Here is a 17,876-nt window from a genome sequence, read left to right as displayed (position 1 = left end):
GAGATCCGGATAGAACAAAGCGGAATAGAGACTAAATACAAATGAATGAATGATAGTGTCTCATTCTACCAAGCTGGAGGAGCCTTATCTTTTTGGGGGTCAATCAGCATATCACATCTCTCATCGCAACTGGATCAAACCAAATGAAAAGAACACGGCCGGAATCACACCCAACCACGAGAGTATTTTCTCGAACTGCCCATGATGAGTCTTTCGCCATCGAAAAATGCTGGTATTCTGGAGGTAACCAGATGCTCTTCTTTCCATTAACAATAACCCACTCCTTTTCGACAGAGATATCATATTCGGCCCCTTTGCACTGGATTGAGGAATTGCCTCGAAACACATTTGGCATGTGAGCCTCATGGTCGTGCGAATCAACCTGCTCAAGGTGTCCTGTTTCTGTATTCCATACTCGACCTTCGTCATCCGAGGACGCTGCAGCCCACAGTTTGTTCTCTGCGAAGAAGTTCATCACTTCTATCATTATCCCACCGCCATCAAATTTCCATTTCTGTTCCCCGTTCTCGGTATTCCAGATTCTGACCGTATTATCGTATGCCCACGATGCGAGTAGCTTGCTGTTTGGCGAGAAGGCAGCTACATCAACGAAGGCCTTGTGGCCTTCGAGGGTTTGCGCTAGCTTTCCATTCTCTAGAATCCATACTTTAATTGAGAGATCCATTGAGTACGTTGCTGCCAACAGCCCATCGGGTGAGAGTATCACTCCCATTACAGCAGATACGTGATGACCCTCACTTTCCTCCCGCCTCCCTAGGATGACTCTCCATAGCCTGACTGCGCGAAACGGTGATATTAAGGCCATCAACTGACCGTTAGGCGAGAATACAACACCAGTGTTGCGTTTGCTCTCCAGTAGTGTTTGTTCCACGGTTTCAGTATTTGTATTCCATAGTTGAACGGTCCCATCGCGCCGCCGTAGAGTAAGGAGCTTGCCATCAGGAGAAAAGGTAGGAGCGCTTGGATATCGGTAATGGACTGTGCGTTTGGTATCCCATGTCGCAGTATCCCATAGGGTGAGAGTGTTATTCACTAAAGCACAGGCCACCAGCCGGTTGTCTGGAGAGAATGCCACTTTCACAACATTGTTGGTGTGAGAAAGTTCCCGCACTATGCTACCTGTTTTCATATCAATTAGGGTTACTATTTCAGAGTTATCAGGGGGATCTGTTGCTGCTGCCAATAATTGAGTATCTGGAGAAAGGGCCATGGGCTTGAGTGGGGATGTTGGCTTCGTGTTCCGCCGTTCCCACGTCACACTCCCTGTCCCCTTCTCCCACAGCTTAACATCATTATCAATTGAGGCAGAAGCTAATACCCTGCTATCTGGAGAGAAAGCCAGATGAGTGGTAAACTTTGAGTACTCCAGCCTCTCTGTTTCACGCCATGTGACTGTATCCCATATCCTGATTAAACGATCATCTGACCCAGAAGCTAGTAGCTTGTTGTCTGGGGAGAATGCCACATTATAAACCGTAGCTGAATGATAGAGTATCTTTCGTAGACTGCCTGTTGCCGTATCCCATATTTTGACTGTTTGATCGCTAGAGCCTGATGCCACCAGCTTTCCATTGGGAGAGAATGCAGCACAGTACACCGTTGCTGAGTGCTCAAGGGTCTGAAGCAGTGCACCCCATTCCTTATCAGTGCCAGATGTTTGCCGGATCCATTTGCAGACTTCCTTTATAAACATGCACCTCACCCGACTTGTTTCGGGCGAGAAGATCAAACAAGAAACATAGAGCTGAAGAGGTGCTCTGGTCGCAACTGGCAGGCTGTGCAAGATGAACCTTTCGGCATCCATTAGGAAGTCAGAGAGGGTGGGTTCATTCTTAGACCGAGTCAACATCAGCTCAGATACATGCTCGTTTATACCCACTGGCTTACCTCTGAGTTGGACTTCAATTGACCAACGAGCCCCACAATATCTGGAAATCTCCCCAGCAAACTCATTGCCTCGAGCCAATGAAGAAAGTGTGTGTTAAAGAACGAAAGGATATCCTCCATATCTGTGGACGTGGAGCCACTTTGTTCTAAGTGATAGACCCAGTAGCGGCATGCATACCGGACAGAGATTAACGGGTCTGGATTGGGAACTTGCACTTCTTCTGTCGTAATTTCATAATGAGGCAATCCATATATATTTTCCTTCAAGGCTTTTCTCAAGCCATTGAGCGCTCTTTGATACATTCGGTGATGAAGCGTAGCCCGAGGGACACTGTAGAGTCTTTGATAGTGTTTTTGCAGATAATCTTGCGCTGACTGATGGATCAGGTAGACGGTACCGTTTCGAATGGTCAGGAACGACCGACATTCCTGAACGACTGCTTCCGCTGCATCCTCGCCCTCTGGAAGCTCTGCGAGAATTTCGATCTCGGACAAGGAAAGGGGATCTCGTGCAAGCATAGCGGCATTTAGGACGTTCTTGCAGCACGACGACATAATTTCGGAGTCTAGATTGGCCAATCTATCGAGCAGGTAGCCATAGAGGTCTTCCAATTTTTTTGGTATTTTGTCGACAATCTCAGTCCACATGAACTCATGCGCGTGAAGAAGCTCTCTGCAGACCAATGATACCCAGATGTAAGTGTTGCTTGCTCGGGCTTTCAATTTATCAGCTATTTCTTCAACACGGCCCTTCTTACGTGCCTTTTGTCTGAGCTGAACCATCTTGATATCGATATATCTGTTGATGGAGTCCGACAAGTCGTGTTCATCGAGCTTCAGAAGACTGTGTGTTGGCAGAGTGACGTCCTGCACACTTGGTGGTATTTCTGGCAGTGGCCGACTGGAGACGAGCCACTTTATATTGAATAGCTCTCGTGCAGAGGACGCATCGTCGATGAAGCTAGTCAGTAGTTCTCTGCTTGTTTCTTCGCATTCATCCATGGCATCAATGATAATGGTGGCTCGTTTCAGGGATTTATCCTCCAGCATCTTCCTGAAAATGTCACGTAGAGTTGTGAACGCATTTTTATCCGTGAGCAGCCTGTTTGCGGAATGAAAGTATTCCTTCTGAATGTGTGAAACCAAGTGAGGTTGTTCTAGAAGTAGCAGCCATATTAGACTGCGGAGAACCGCAACGCCGTTGTTGGCTTGATCATTTGTGGCTTGACAGAAAAAAATATAAAACCAGCGGACGTTCGGTATCGGGAAGTCCACGAGCAATCAAATCTTTTATGATACCGATCAGGAGCATCGTCTTTCCAGTTCCAGCTTGCCCACTGATCCACAAGCGTGCAGGAGTGGAGTGGTCCCACTTGCTGAATTGTCTGTATTCATCCGTGAGAAGAATCCATGTAAACAGCTCTTCTAAGATGTTCTCATTTCGGGCTTGAATATCCCCGATTTCAGCTCGCGGGTCAATCCAGCGGAGGGACTGCAGACAGTTGCGGTATTCGTCTAATTCTTCCTGGTGCTCGCTGGTTATAGTAATCTGTCTGATCTGGTCCTTGATGTGTTCCTGATTGTAGAGGATGAGGTCGTTCTGGAGTGCATTTTCAGCGTTTTTCACGGCATCCAAATTTCCGCTCCAATCATCCAAATCGAGAAAGCCTCGGAGAAGGACAAGAAGCTGGCTTTTGTAGCAGAAACAGACACTCTTGATCTGGTAGAAGAGCATTGACTGATAGAGATCCACAATGCCAGTTTTGAGATCGTGATTCATCTCTTCCAATGATGTATTGTCCTTGATATTCTGCTCGCTCAAAAGCTTGTCTACAGCTTTCGAATACCAGCTCATCCGAGAGACAACGTACGCCACCCCATTATAAAGGTCTGCTGCTGCTCTGGCTGGTTTTACCAGGATCTGCACAGTCAGCATGGCACCCATACAAAAATTCAATATACTCACATCAAATGTGGAGGAAATCACAGCCCACGGAAGCGCGGTCTGTGGGACGTTTTTTAACGGAATGTCAAGGAACGCTTTTACTTGCGTGAGAACACCCGAAACATGATCTACTGTCTCCATGACCTTTTTAGAATCTTCAATTCTTTCTAGGCCCTTCGCGACTATCGCCTTCATCCTCTCCTCTCCCAAGGCTGTCCGAGAACCATTACCTTCGCCAGCTGCATCTGACATAGGCGTTTCCAGAAAGACCGCCAACACTAGTTTTTCGTATGCTTCCACATACTTTGCCTTCTTTAAATCCTGCTTGAGATTATTGTAAGCCTCATTCCAAAGGGCATTGTGAATGGTGGTTGACCATTCTGTCAGTGTCACGTTTTGGTTGGAAGGATCAAAGGCTTGGCCGTTCATTTGAGGACTTTCTTGCTGAATGGCTTCGGTTGAAGAGACATGCTCATCCTCTTCCGAAGTTTTGACAGTATAAGCATGTTCATTGTCATCTCGAGCTGGGGTTTCGGAAGAGTCGTGTCTGGCCGATGAAATCGAGTCATGCCTTGTGCTGTAACCTTCAGCCTGATTACTTTGCTTTGTCGGATTTCCGCCTCGAAATTCTACCAATTTCTGACGGAACCTTGCTCGAAACCTGTTGCCCCGGGACCCTTTTATCGGATGAACTGTTTGGTGGACATTATTCTTGCCATTTGGAGATTTATATCAGAATATTTCCGTACATTTTGTTCATTAAGAACTAATGTTATTTCTCTAAATCTCTGTTTTCCTGACTTCTCTCATTCATGTATCTTAGCTCGTTTATTGAATATCTATCTTTGCTCTTATCCAATGATTTAAGATATTATTATTCGTAAAGATTCATGTTTCAATCGAGTAGTTTGCTTTTCATTTTTTCTTTTCTTTTCTTCTCTCCTTTTCTATTCCCCACCATTGTTAGTCTCTTAGACACTATGATAATTTTATCGCTTTCCATATATTAGAATATTCATTCCAGCATGTATTCACATCTATTTGCCCATCACATTTCACACCAACACATATACAAGTAACAAACAAGCACAAACCCTCATCCACAACCCACACAAACACGTTATTCCGCCCTCTCACTAAACACAACCCTAAACTCCCCCAAACTTGCCACAAACGTATCCCTCGTCTCCTCCCTAAACCTCCTCCCATCCTCCCCCTCCGCCAACCGTACATTAAACTTCCCAAACAACATCGCCACCACAACCCTCAACTCAATATACGCCAACCCCTTTCCAACACAACTATATGCACCACCTACAAAGGGGAAATATGCCGCTCTGTTCATAATCCAATCGGGCTTTTTGTCCGTCCAGCGCTCGGGGACATACTCCTCCGGGTTCCTATAGTACCGGGGGTCATTCTGGACGGGTAGGATCGGCACACTGACCAGTGTATCTCCCGGGATGAAGGTGGAGGTGCCTTTCTCGTTGGGGATGTGGATTCCTTCTGGTGGAGTTTTGCGCTGAATTCCACCTTGCACTGGGGGTTGGATGCGGAGGGCTTCGCTGACGCAGCCGTTAAGGTAAGGGAGGGAGGATATGGAGCGGTAGTAGGTGTCCTCGGGGGCCTCGGTGGGGGGTACTGGGTCTTTTTGGCGCTTTGCTGCTGCGGAGTCGAGTTCGGCTTGAAGTCTGCGTTGGAGAGATGGGTTACGGGCGAGATGGTATATAATAACGCTCATTGTGACGGAGCTGGTGTCTCTGCTCATTGTCAGATGTGTAAGATTAGTTGAGCGGTGGGACCTACCCTCCCGCAATAACAAGCAATTCCCCCTCACTATACAACGCCTTCTTAGATAGACCGCGCATGGACGGGAGCATCCTCGTCATGATATCTTCCCCAGACACCTCATTTCGTTCCTCTTGTTGCCGTTTTTCTTGGATACGATCCTGGATCCAATTTCCATACTCTCGAATTGCACTACCAGCACCCGGCAGGCTCATTAACAAGCTGATGAGCCACGGCGTATGAACCATGACATGCTGACCGGCCCTCATGTTCTTGATGAAATGCAGACTCGGGTTCAGCTCCCACGTCTCTATGTTGTTGAAGGAGTGGCCCCAGCCGACGACTCCCATGAGATCGTAGCTGAGGAGTGACATGGTACTGGGAACAGAAAGCGGTTTATTGACGCGCTGAGCCACAGCATCGAGGAACTGCTCCGTTGTGCGGATGACCATTGGTTGATAGGATTTCAGCGCTGTCGTTAAAGTGAGTACAACGTAACTCGTCCCAGGGGTTATGGTAACCAACCTCTCCCACTAAACACCTTATCCCAAAGAGCCTTCCTCCGCTGAGAATGCACAGCCGGATCCCGCATATGAAACACCGCATAATCATGTGTGAAGTCACCCGAGCCCTTCAGGCGATCATACCATGGGCCACGGGTACATTTGCTTGAAGGACCGTAGATGACATCGATGGCTTCAGCCGACAAGATGCTGAGTTCCTGGGGACCTGTGCGGACGATGTCTCCGTATTGTTTGTGGAGGTTCCATACGCGTTCGAAATTTCGGTTTTTCTCGAGGTTCTCGTATCCGGTTACAAACTTAGACAGCTTGAGAGAGAATGGGCCTGGGAAGTGATGCAGACGGTGAAAGAATGCGCGGTAGGTCAGCACTGAGGCGAAGAGGGAGAAATAGAAGCAGATGTTCAGTACGGAGACGGTGCTGATGCCCAGGGACCATGCATAGATGCTTGTCCAGCTTCCGTGGTTGTTGATGGTGGTGAGTAGGGCTAAGGTGTTCACAATCAGATTGGCATAGACCCAGGCGCGACCCTCCTTGGCGCCGCGTTCCCCGCGAGACCAATAGAAAATATGGGCACTGATGCCGGCAGCTGCCAGGAGAGGGCCTTTCTGCTTTGCGATGTCGAGGAGGTCGAAGAACAAGGCCATTTTTGTCTACTCTGTAAGTTTCGGGGCCATCGTGATTTCTACTTATATATGCCTATGCTCTTGGCAGGATGTGGGGTCTATAAGCACTAAGAGAAACATGCCAATAGGGTCCCTTCATTGTGATTTCGCTTCAAGACCCTTCTCGGCATTTGCGAGACAGATGATCGATCCATATTAACGGTGAGGATCCTATACCGTTTCTGGAATCGGTTCCAACATTGCTGATTGGCTCCTCCGCCTAATCTAGTATCCACCTTCCTTAAGTCAGTGCACTAATGCCGGCAGAGTCGGATTTTTCCCTACTTTCCACAACAGGTGATTCGTTCTAATACCCTGCAGACGGTTGGCAAATTTTAGGGAATCAACGCCCATGCTGTCAGGACTTCAATGGGCTCAATCTGCCGTACTGTGTACGCTGACAAATGCGTCATGACTTGACTAGCCAAGGACTCACTGCTTCATGGTGAAGGCTGGATCAGTGAGGGCTGAGTACAATGAAAGATACTGTAAAGATGAGAACATCCTCTCACACTTCCTGTATTGCAACATGGAAAAGAATATATATATTTAGATTGAGTCTCGTAGAATTATACTTCCATTACTAGAAGACTTTCAATTATTATATTTGCACGTGCGATAAGTGGGAACTTCCATATGCCTCGGAAGAAGATCTGTCATATATTGTAAGGTTTGCAGAAATAATAAGCAGTGATTAGTAATTCCACGACTTAGATGATGAGAGGAATAAGGCTGGTCCAGTGAGACCCAAAGGGAAGAGTGAGACTGTTTCCCTTGCAACCTACAATGGGCAGTTGTCCTTGCATTACGGGTTACGCTTTGACCGGTTCTTGTTCGAGTGTTAGTGGTCAGGAAAGTCAGCAATGGCCCCAAATTCACACATTGTGTATTTATTCAAAATTCAGATGCCGCGGATAAAGTTATGCGCAAGGAAATATATATCAAGAGCACAGAGACTTTGAAATGGAATATGGTAGGTGTTGGTTTCTCGCATCAACGCTGGCATACCTGCGACATAATGCGCCATCGCTCGTCCGGACTCGGTGACTACACAATAATATTACTCTATTTAGATAGACTAGTTATGTTGATAATATATAGTCAAACATTACCGCAGCTGCCAAGTTATCATGAAATTCAAACCTAACGCCGCTGAACGTCTGAGACAGGGAGAACGATGCACCCCAACCATGATATATACATCCCGACGTTCAATTTCGTCTCCGATTCCGCAAAAAGACAACAAAACTCCAATATTACAATAGAATGGAGAGAATAGTGAAGTAGATGAGGAACGGTTGAGTATGCGGTCAGCTTGCGTCCAATCGATTGATGAGGACATACAACTGTCCGATTTCTACATTATGATAATATTATAAGGAAATATAGATTTGCTACTCTATTATGCTTCTGTAATCTGCTGCACTCTATTTACTAATATAACAACTAAACTAATCTACTCCAACAACCCCCCAATCAACTCCTCTCTCCACCTCTCAAACACACCCTCTACGAAGCTTCTCTCATAAAACGCCTCATTCCAATGCACTGACAGCACCAACTCCCCATTAAACGTCCACACCTGGGTCAACAACAACCGATTAATGACCTCAATAGCCACCCACCACTCCTCCACCTTCACCGTCCACTCCTTTCCCTTCACCTCCGTCTTGAGCAACTGACTCACCCTCCCCATAGAACTCAACTCCGGGTGTGCTGGAGCGAGCAGCGGATCCGGCGGCGCAGCGCCCAACACCTGCATAACACGACCCACATATGTAGGCAAAAAATCGAACAAGTTCTGTGGCGCCTCTTTAGCCAGATTCCTCTTGTAGAGTGATGTAAATTCCTGGGCAAGGCGAATAAATTCTTCCCGTTTCTCAACCTGCGCTGGGTAGAGTGGGATGCGGAACGGCAGGCCAGTATGGTAGAGCGAGACGGCCGCTGCAGAGCCGTTCCACGGTTCGGGGAGATAGCGACGTAGATCGAGGGGGTTGAACCCGACGTAATCTGGTTTCTTTTCCGGGTGAAGGGCGAATTGGAGGCCGGTTAGGGCGAGGGCAGCGTGGGTGGCGGCCGTGATTGTGATTTTGTGGGCGGAGCATGCATCCAGGAGACGGGCGGTAGTAGCGCTGTCAATGTGGCGGAGGATGCGTTTGGGGGTGCTGGGGAGGACGTTGGGGAGAGTTGGAAGCATGAGATTGCCATTCTCGGTTTGGGTGAGGCATGGTTGGAGTTCTTTGTTGGAGGCAGCTGTGGCGGTGGCTTCGTCTAGAGGGATTGCCTTGGGGAGATCGGAGTCCGCGATGGCTTGGTCCACAGCGGGACAGAGACGCGAGGGTTCGGTCCCGTCGATGGGATGAACGGTTCCGTCTGCGAGGAGTTGCAGGAAGGCGGATTGCATGTGATGCAGGCCGATGCCGTCGATGCGCCAGTGGGGGGTGCGGAAGACCACCTCAGAGGTACTGGGAAGGTAGTAGAGGTGGACGCGCGGTGATGGTGTCAGCTGCTCATAGAGGTCATTGGCAGTTCGATCGGTGTCGACATGGAAAGTCTCTTTGGCCCAGCTGTCGAGCTGGGTGCTGCTGGTGATTGCCTCATAGACAAAGCGATCGCTGCCGTTGCTGTCTGTTTCTGGTTCAGCGGCCAATTGGGGGTAGACATGGCGGAGGGCTTTCCAGGCTTGTTCAACTGCAGTGGCGGGAGGCAGAGGCGATAGTTGGAGAGTGCAGGTAATCAGGTAGTGTTCTTTGTTCAGTGGGGCACCGGCAGCAGCAACGGCACGATAAAAAGTTTCGATTGAGTCGAAAGGACGCTCGTATCGGTTTGGGGAGACTTCTGTCCAGGACATCTTGGATGCTGAGTTTGATAGTTGTCTGGGGTCAGGTGGGCGGCGTTATCTGCGCATTTCTGGAGTGTAGTTAATTTAAAATAAGCCAGAGGAGAGTAGTCAGATTGTGGAATGATCGAGGGGTAAATTTAATTGCGGAAGAAGCGGGGTAATAAGAGAGCTGGCGAGGAACTGTATACGTAGCAAGACAAGTGGATCCCAGGAACAATATCAAAGTAGGCTGACAGTAAGCACTAGATATGCTCGAATCAAGGCTAGTGGCAGGCAACCCAGTTTCAGAAATTAGTACAATAGTGTCAGAACAGAGCTGGAAAAAAATAATCCAGTCAGAATCAGAAAAATCTTGATATTAAATTCTCTTATACTTGCGATATAATAGTATTTCTAATAGTGAATTAGCTATGCATATGACTTGAAATTCTTTTTTATAGATAAAATAGAAATCTATAAAAATTCCTGATATACTAAATATTTTGATAATCTCCAAAAAGACCCTATAATATTCCAGAAATATTGATATAAGAGTTGATTTAATTCAAAAAAGCTAGTAGTATAATATCAGAAAAACTGGTATCGAGTTCGAAAAATTCCAGTCTGATGTCAAGTAAGTACATTTACACGTGATAAAGCTTATTCAGTATCAGGATCTCTCTGAACCTGATACACTAATTTCTGACCCCTTCGCAACTGGGACCCTGCTATTGGCCCCCAGTAGATCGCCTGCAATACAAGTGCCACGCCAAGCAAAACTAGTCCAAGCTTAGCGCGAAAGGATGAGGCTTTTGCACTTGCAGACCAAAACATAGGCCACAAAATGGCTGGGCACTGACAGCAGCAAGCTTACCTCCTCCTGCCACTCCCCCACTTATTAATTTTTCTCTTCTTCCCCTCCTCAGAATCTCGTCTGGTTCTCTCGATTGCATTTTCTTCTTCTCCTCTTTCTGTATACGACATTTTAGATACCCTATATATACAATGTCCAGCCAACCTCTTACCTGGGTCGTCACCGGCTGCTCCTCTGGCATCGGCGAAGCCCTAGTCCGCGCCATCCTCGCCCAGGTGAGCACCCCCCACATTTGACCCATCCGGAGATCTCGCTCACACAGGCCAATAAACAAACAGGGTGACAAAGTCATCGCAACAGCTCGCGCCCGCAACAATGTCAGCGGAGCCGACCGTCTCTCAGCTCTGAAAGAAGCCGGAGCCGCAGTGTTCGAGCTCGACGTGAGCCGGCCCCAGGAAGAATTAGACGCCAAGGCACGCGAAATCTGGGAGATCTACGGAAAAGTCGACGTACTAGTCAACAATGCGGGCTACATCGACGCAGGACTTGTCGAAGAAATTACGTCAGTCCTCCCTCCCTCATATAGCGCACTCACTGTACTAACAGACCACCCAGCGAGCCCTTTTTGATTGACGCCCTCCGCGCCAACGCCTTCGGTCCCCTCAACGTATCCCGCGCCTTCCTGCCTCTCATGCGCGCCCAGAAATCTGGAACCGTGCTGTTTGCCAGCAGCCTCGGAGTCTACTTCGGTGCGCCCGGTGCATCCTGCTACACCGGAGGCAAGGGTCTCCTGGAGGCGGTGGTACCCAATCTGGCCCTGGAGCTGGCGGCATTCGGGATCCGCACTTCGCTACTCACCTACGGCTACTACCGTACGGAGGTAATGAACCCTGGGAACTTCCACAGCCGGGCGCCTCGCCCACTGCCGGAGTATGAGGAGCTCCGGGGTCTGGTGGAAGCTGGGTGTGCGGCTACGAACCACAACCAGCAGGGTGATCCGGCGAAGGCGGCGAAGGTGGTGGTGGAGGCGGTCAAGGGAACGGGCAAGTTTGAGGGAAAGCAATTGCCTTTGAGGTTGCCGATTGGAAAGGATGCTGTTGCTGCGATGCGGAAGGCGTGTGAGGAGAGGTTGGCTATTTGCGATGAGTTTGAGGGGTTGGTGGATCAGACGGATATCTAGATGCTCAGGGATATAGTATATACCATTCACTTTCGGGTTATTGTCATTGAAACACGTTCTACACAGTTCGCTCTGTTCGATTGGATGAAGCGTTTGTTGATGTATATTTCACGTAGATACAAGTGCATTAACTTTATCTCTTTCTGCATAATATGAGCCTTGTTATATATTGAGCGCACTTGTACGACCAAGGCAAAGGTATTCTACTAGCAGCCGTGCGAACCTGGCAATTTCCCTCGGGATATCAGGTTATTGATTACGAATGTGACAATCTACATTGAATACCGAAATCAAGAGATCGCAAGGGGGTTTAGCAGTGGGAGAGCCAATCACAGAAGAATACTTTATAATAGGCGGCGGCAAAGTAGACATGAGCAACACGTAATACTGTAACGAATTATAACAATACTATTCACTAACATCCAGTTGACAAGAGCTTGACTAGATAAGCCTCACTCAGTTCAAGCAACCCAATTGTGGATAAATCGAGCTGACTTTTCTGGTGGAGCAGAGGGGGGAGAAATGACATGATTTTCGGCTCTGCGTATAAAACTCTTTTCTGTACAATAGGAAACAGACTATTTCCGAGATGCAGATGTAGTTGCACGAGTTGTGTGACGGTAGGTACTTGCGTGGTTTTTTGAGCCAGCAACTATTGGGGTTAGCTCACCAGTGAATGACCAATAGACCCGATTAGTGTATGCATTGCAGCAGTAGAGCCTCACCTTCGACCACCAAGTGGAACTGAGTTCGCATCACAAATGTGAGCTATGCTGGATTCCTTCAGGTTCCTATTTATTATACGCATTATTTTGACTGATACTGATATTTTTCAGGCATACGCGAAGCCAATTGAGAACCTAGGAAATTGATGCTATGAACGCGGATTACCTATGTAAGAAAATGAAAGTCTCTCCGCAATCCACAACTCATCTCACCCTTGAAAGATCCTCCCGACTCATCGGAAACCATATCCCGACATCCTATACTCGTGTTTTCCCTTCCGAATGACGTATCTCCTGCCGTAAAACTTCTCGCCCGAGAGATCGATAAGATATCTCGGTAATGATCTCCGTCAACGGAAGATCTAATTGGTGGAATAAGTTCTAGCGACGCCGACCCCAGTCAAACAGGTCTAGAACTACACCGATGTACTACAAACTCAATCCCTAAGTAAAAGAATATAAAGTACGACAAGTACACTCATTTGTCTTTCACGATACTAATTTGAGATTCATCAATTGACCAAGAATGAATAACAGCAAATCCAATATGTCTACCACCATGCAACCACCGCCCCTATCATCCATCCTCTCAACCCACGACTTCGAAAAAGCAGCCTCCAAATCCCTCACACCCAAAACATGGGCGTTCTACTCCTCAGCCGCGACAGATACATTCACCCACGAGTCGAATAGAACTATGTACGATCGGATACTCCTCCGTCCGCGAATCCTCCGTAATGTTACTTCCGTGTCAACGAAGACAAATATCCTGGGCTGTCGCATGGATCTACCGTTATTCATGAGTCCCGCGGCAATGGCGACGCTAGTTCATCCGGACGGTGAACTTGCGCTCGCAAGGGGATGTGCGAGGTATGGTGTTGGGATGTGTGTATGTCTATTCCCCTTACCATACCTTGTTGACTGTATACTAACAGAGCGTGGGAATGAAGGTCTCCACAAACGCAGCCTACCACCTCTCCGAAATAACATCCGCCGCAGCCAAGCAAAACAAGAAGGACCATCCATTCTTCTTTCAACTCTACGTCAACAAAGACAGAGAAGTATCCCGACGTCTCCTCCGCACCGCAGAAGAAAATGGAGCCAAAGCGGTATTCGTGACTGTTGATGCGCCTGTGGCTGGGAAACGGGAAGCGGATGAACGTGTTCCGCTTGATCCCCACGATATCCGATTTAGAACGCCGTTGCCGATGAGCGGGGCGTGTATCGGTGGGAATGATGAGAAAGGAGGAGGTTTGGGACGTTCGATGGGACAGTATATTGATGCGGGTTTCACGTGGGAGGATTTGGCGTGGTTGAAGGAGAATACCTTTCTGCCTATTGTGTTGAAGGGAGTGCAGACGGCGGAGGATGCGATCTTGGCGATGGAGTATGGCGTGGATGGGATTGTGGTTAGTAATCATGGTGGGAGGAGTTTGGATACGTGAGTTCTCTTTCTTTTGTTATCAGTAGAGGGGGAGTGGTGTATGTGCTGATTGTTGTAGGTCTACTTCATCCATTGCTGTGTTGATGGAGATCCGGCGGTGCTGTCCGCAGGTGTTTGATCGGTTGGAGGTATTTGTCGATGGGGGCATTCGACGAGGAACGGATATCATCAAGGCGATATGTCTGGGTGCGAAGGCTGTGGGTATGGGGAGGCATTTTCTATACAGTTTGTGTTATGGGCAGGAGGGAGTGGAGAGGTTGATTGAGAGTATGATTCCGTTCCTGTGTTTTACAAAGTGAGAATGCTGACGGTCGCAGTTATGAGAGATGAATTAGAGACGACCATGAAACTATTGGGAATTACGGAGCTATCCCAGGCGCATCTAGGCCTGTTGAATACATTGGACGTGGATCATTTGATTCCAAAGCAATCTGCGTCATTGTATAGCGAGCCAGCCAGGGCACGCTTGTAACAGCAGGGTTCTCAGTTCAAGCTAGATAGAAAGTGGGTAATTCATAAGACATTTAGATCATAGCGTCTATCTCGAACCAGTATGGCAATAGGTGATTGAAGCCAATGTCAAATGTCCCATCAGCATAACTAATAATAGACGTATCAGTGTTTGCTGGATACTGTAGTAATTGACCCCATCCGTCAACTGGTACCTCGTTATTGCCAGCCCATCGCAAGTCAGAAAGCAGCCGCAACATGGTCAGCAGACTCGAGGCCACAACATTAGAGGTATGCTCTTCGTTGAGGTCGGCGCCTTTTGTATGTAGACACCGAGCTACGCGCAGAGCAACATGGGCAATGCGTCCCGGATCGATTGGCAGTCCGAGTCGATGGATGTCACCCATAGCGCTGCCCCCCAGGCCTATATTCAATCCGACGATTCTCAGAAGAAAGGAAGCAGAAAATCCTACCATGTGATAGACGTGAGTGGGGAGATAGCGGAGATTCAATGAGAGATCACTGTCAGTACCTATGACGCGCAGTACCTTCATGGCAGCGTCAATTGCAGCACCCGCAGCAAAGCAGTGCTCGAATGACCACGCTTGAAAATTCGTCGGACCGTTATCATCAGGAAAAATACCGCGAAATGCCAGTGAGTAGATCTGAAACTGAGCAAAGGCATGGTACATGTCCTTCAAATCCTGCGGCAAAGAAGAATGAGGGTGGCTGCTATATAATGTTCCAGTCGGGAATTCCTGTAGGCATCGCTTAATAGCGTCGTCGAACGCCAGTATTGTCGTCATATCATCTTCTTTCAGAGGCTGGCGGCAATTCATGTAAAAGGCCGTGTGGGCATTTGCCAAGGTATCAAAGTATAATACGAGGGCGGTTAACCTTCTATCTTCGTGACTGGCATGCTTTTGAAGGGGCATTCGCGTCATATCCCAAACTGGTTCATGCTCAGCACCCTTCAGAGGACGGCCGCGCCCGGTGGTGAAGCATTGCTCGCATATGTAGGCGAGACACCACAGCCGAACATGTTCCATCTCGGTTACTTCGCCCTGCATGTATTGATCGAAGGCTTCATCTAGGCGGAGGTCGCGTGAAATGCGAATGGCCTCGCTTGAGAGACGCTCGCCCAAATACTTGAGGTAGAATGCACCAATGCACAAAGCGCGAATATCATCCAAGCTATTACTGTGAGTATCTACCAATCTTCCCATGAGGGAGAGAGATACAAAGATTTCATGGCATTTTGGGTATACTTCGGCTCGGTCGGGAGAAAGTAGTGCAGCGACAGAAAGAATGGCAGCCGTGAGCATCGCGGATGACCTGCGGGCAGAGTCTAACGTAGGATGTTGCATGAGAAGCCCGTCCCATAGGAGCGGATTAACGCATGTCGTAAACATGCTGAAGAGATCCTCTGCTTCTTCCAGCGCAACAACACCCTCTGAAATGAGATCACTTTCAATAGAGGCTGTTTCGATGCGTAGGTTCTTCATTTGCGTAACCGTATCAGACATGCACACAATTCCAGGTGTATTCCTGCATAGTGTGTTGATCTCATCTCTCAGGTCTGCAACTTCATCCATAAGTTTGTTTTTAGATCTACATTTGTCAGTAGGGACTGTGGCATAACCGTGAATGTGGCATACTCTTTTTCATCCTTGAGGCGTTGCACCATTGCGAAATACGCATCGCATTCATTTAGGCCATGGCGTGAGCATCTAGTACAAGCAACTTCTCCTTCCTCGACCCTGCACGGTTTTCCGCGGATCGCACAGCTTCCACCTGAAGGGTGTTAGCACTGATGTGGAGGGTTTCTTGGGTGACATACAAGCGGTGCGCGCGGCGGGATGTTCAGGAACGGGCGAATCCATTTCTGTCATGAGGTGACACTGTTACAGCGTGGAGATGAGAGATTGATCTAATTTGTATATGATGATGTTGGAACAGAAAGTTAAGTGATGTATCAAGAACACAAAGAAACCAGGATGAACCGGTCTTATATAACCGTGGACATTTCCTATACTGGGGGATTCCGATGAGCCAGGTGTTCCTTCTAAGTACATGAAATGAGGTACAACGAAGAGTATTGCTTGTGAACAGACACGACAGAAATGGTTCATGCGTTTCCATCCTTCTGTATACACGGCGGATACCGATTATGAGCGCTACTGTGTGGAAATTTATTCCTATAACCCGATACAACATCGGCTTTCACTGACTCCTTGGCTTTTTAAAGATATTCAAATGTGTAGGATAGACCTCATAGTGCTGAATCCTTTCGGAAAGGGCGGCACAGGATGCGTATTTGATATCTCGGTATCTGCAGCTATCTATCTGCCTCGTGCATGGAATGTGCCTGCTATCTGCTACTGGATGTACTTCACCACCAGTTAATTATGCATAGCAGGACAAACTCAGACTCTCGCCAACGGTAAATACTATCAAGTTTAATAGTAGGGATAGTGGAAGTTTCCATACATTATGTAGCAAGCCCGCGTACGCTTTCTCCCCAGCGTATCAGCTTAGACAGAGTGTTTCCAGCTTTGAGAATCGTGGAAAATAAAATTAGAGTTAAAAGAACCACCGCAAATACAAGGTAAACATATAACTCCTCATTCACTCCCTCCGTCATGAATCAGCCAATAGATTAACCACAACCAGTTAAACCAAAAGCCCAAGCCCCGCAGCCACCAGTGCCCCCAAACCCCATCCTCCAACCTCAACCCTCCCCCCACCATTCGCATCCCCACTCCCACTTCCACTCCCACCCCCAGTCGTCTGCGTCGCACTCGCCAACTTCTCCGCTCCAGCCGTAACAGTAACAGGCATATACCAGATCTCACCCGAGCTATACGACGTGCCCGAAGTAACCACAGACGAGGAATTCTGGCCCCCGCTCACAGACCCATAGTACCCGATTGTGACGGAGCACGACGCAGCCTGCGTCGAGGAGGTAATGTTGCACGCATTACTCTGGGAGGTTGTTACTGTGAGGCCGTTCGCGGAGCCGATGAAGGAGCCGTGCTCGGCGTAGGTGGAGGGTGCGGCGGTGATTGTGTAGATGGATGGGATGGGGCACGCGCCGTTGCAGGTTACGGCGAGGATGGTAGTGGAGGAGCCGGCGGAGATGATGCTGGCGTCGAAGGTGGCGAGGGTAGTTGTGGGTGTTGGGGTTGTGTTTTGGGAGGTGAGTGAGGTGGGGAGGATGTTGAAGATTTGGATGGTGGTGTATGATGAGGTGGATGAGGATGAGAGGGTGTTGGAAGAGGTGGTGGTTGTGGTTGTGGTGGAGATTGAGGTTTGGGCTAGGGCAGAGCCTGCTAGGGGGAGGATTATGTGGAGGAGCTTCATTTTGGGGATAGTGGACGTGATATGGAAGGATGAGGGAGATGGATGGGTTAGTGATAAGGTATCTGGATAGTGTTGGTATTTAAGTATACCACTTCTGGGATAAGTGGAGTTGGATCATGAGATCTTTAGCAAACAGAGTACAGACTAGTCCACGTCATGTCAATAAGCTTATCCCACACTCGTCCTATTACATGGCCATCAGAAATAATTCTGGAGCCTACGGACACGAGCTGAAGATGTATAGGTCTTGCG

The 17,876-nt window shown here is 48.2% G+C and overlaps 6 protein-coding genes across 6 annotated transcripts; 2 read left to right on the top strand and 4 right to left on the bottom strand.

The window, feature by feature from the left end:
* Window positions 1–103: 103 nt before the first annotated feature.
* BDQ94DRAFT_184654 (WD40 repeat-like protein) lies at window positions 104–5,594 on the bottom strand (the record flags this gene model as incomplete). The annotated part of the gene is made up of 4 exons (XM_026774698.1): window positions 104–1,852; window positions 1,909–3,131; window positions 3,163–4,530; window positions 4,991–5,594. 4 exons carry the CDS (start codon window positions 5,592–5,594, stop codon window positions 104–106), a joined length of 4,944 nt encoding a protein of 1,647 aa, XP_026629494.1.
* A 2,689-nt stretch (window positions 5,595–8,283) lies between these two features.
* Window positions 8,284–9,678, bottom strand: BDQ94DRAFT_167368 (uncharacterized protein; the record flags this gene model as incomplete). Its single annotated transcript, XM_026770794.1, has 1 exon — window positions 8,284–9,678. The coding sequence occupies one exon, from the start codon at window positions 9,676–9,678 to the stop codon at window positions 8,284–8,286; it is 1,395 nt and encodes a 464-aa protein (XP_026629493.1).
* An 860-nt stretch (window positions 9,679–10,538) lies between these two features.
* BDQ94DRAFT_137843 (uncharacterized protein) lies at window positions 10,539–11,882 on the top strand. Its single transcript, XM_026765131.1, has 3 exons — window positions 10,539–10,737; window positions 10,801–11,024; window positions 11,078–11,882. The coding sequence occupies exons 1-3, from the start codon at window positions 10,654–10,656 to the stop codon at window positions 11,640–11,642; spliced, it is 873 nt and encodes a 290-aa protein (XP_026629492.1). The 5' UTR covers window positions 10,539–10,653; the 3' UTR covers window positions 11,643–11,882.
* Window positions 11,883–12,914: 1,032 nt separating this feature from the next.
* BDQ94DRAFT_167366 (FMN-dependent dehydrogenase) lies at window positions 12,915–14,283 on the top strand (the record flags this gene model as incomplete). Its single annotated transcript, XM_026770793.1, has 4 exons — window positions 12,915–13,256; window positions 13,318–13,808; window positions 13,870–14,078; window positions 14,129–14,283. 4 exons carry the CDS (start codon window positions 12,915–12,917, stop codon window positions 14,281–14,283), a joined length of 1,197 nt encoding a protein of 398 aa, XP_026629491.1.
* A 119-nt stretch (window positions 14,284–14,402) lies between these two features.
* BDQ94DRAFT_167365 (fungal specific transcription factor domain-containing protein) lies at window positions 14,403–16,144 on the bottom strand (the record flags this gene model as incomplete). Its single annotated transcript, XM_026770792.1, has 4 exons — window positions 14,403–14,411; window positions 14,477–15,872; window positions 15,920–16,055; window positions 16,102–16,144. 4 exons carry the CDS (start codon window positions 16,142–16,144, stop codon window positions 14,403–14,405), a joined length of 1,584 nt encoding a protein of 527 aa, XP_026629490.1.
* Window positions 16,145–16,934: 790 nt separating this feature from the next.
* Window positions 16,935–17,624, bottom strand: BDQ94DRAFT_167364 (uncharacterized protein; the record flags this gene model as incomplete). The annotated part of the gene is made up of 1 exon (XM_026770791.1): window positions 16,935–17,624. The coding sequence occupies one exon, from the start codon at window positions 17,622–17,624 to the stop codon at window positions 16,935–16,937; it is 690 nt and encodes a 229-aa protein (XP_026629489.1).
* Between the last annotated feature and the right edge of the window lie 252 nt (window positions 17,625–17,876).

This window comes from Aspergillus welwitschiae (genome assembly GCF_003344945.1).
Source record: "Aspergillus welwitschiae strain CBS 139.54b unplaced genomic scaffold BDQ94scaffold_6, whole genome shotgun sequence".
Classification (NCBI taxonomy): Eukaryota; Fungi; Ascomycota; class Eurotiomycetes; order Eurotiales; family Aspergillaceae; genus Aspergillus; species Aspergillus welwitschiae.
The sequence above is the reverse complement of the archived record's forward strand: the minus strand, read 5'-3'. Positions and strand labels throughout refer to the sequence as shown.

Bases quoted from the DNA above. Each gene is read 5' to 3' on its own strand.
- BDQ94DRAFT_137843 (XM_026765131.1), top strand. From the start codon at position 10,654: ATGTCCAGCCAACCTCTTACCTGGGTCGTCACCGGCTGCTCCTCTGGC. The intron at 10,738-10,800 runs GTGAGCACCCCC...ATAAACAAACAG, and splicing joins TCCGCGCCATCCTCGCCCAG to GGTGACAAAGTCATCGCAAC. The intron at 11,025-11,077 runs GTCAGTCCTCCC...CAGACCACCCAG, and splicing joins GGACTTGTCGAAGAAATTAC to CGAGCCCTTTTTGATTGACG.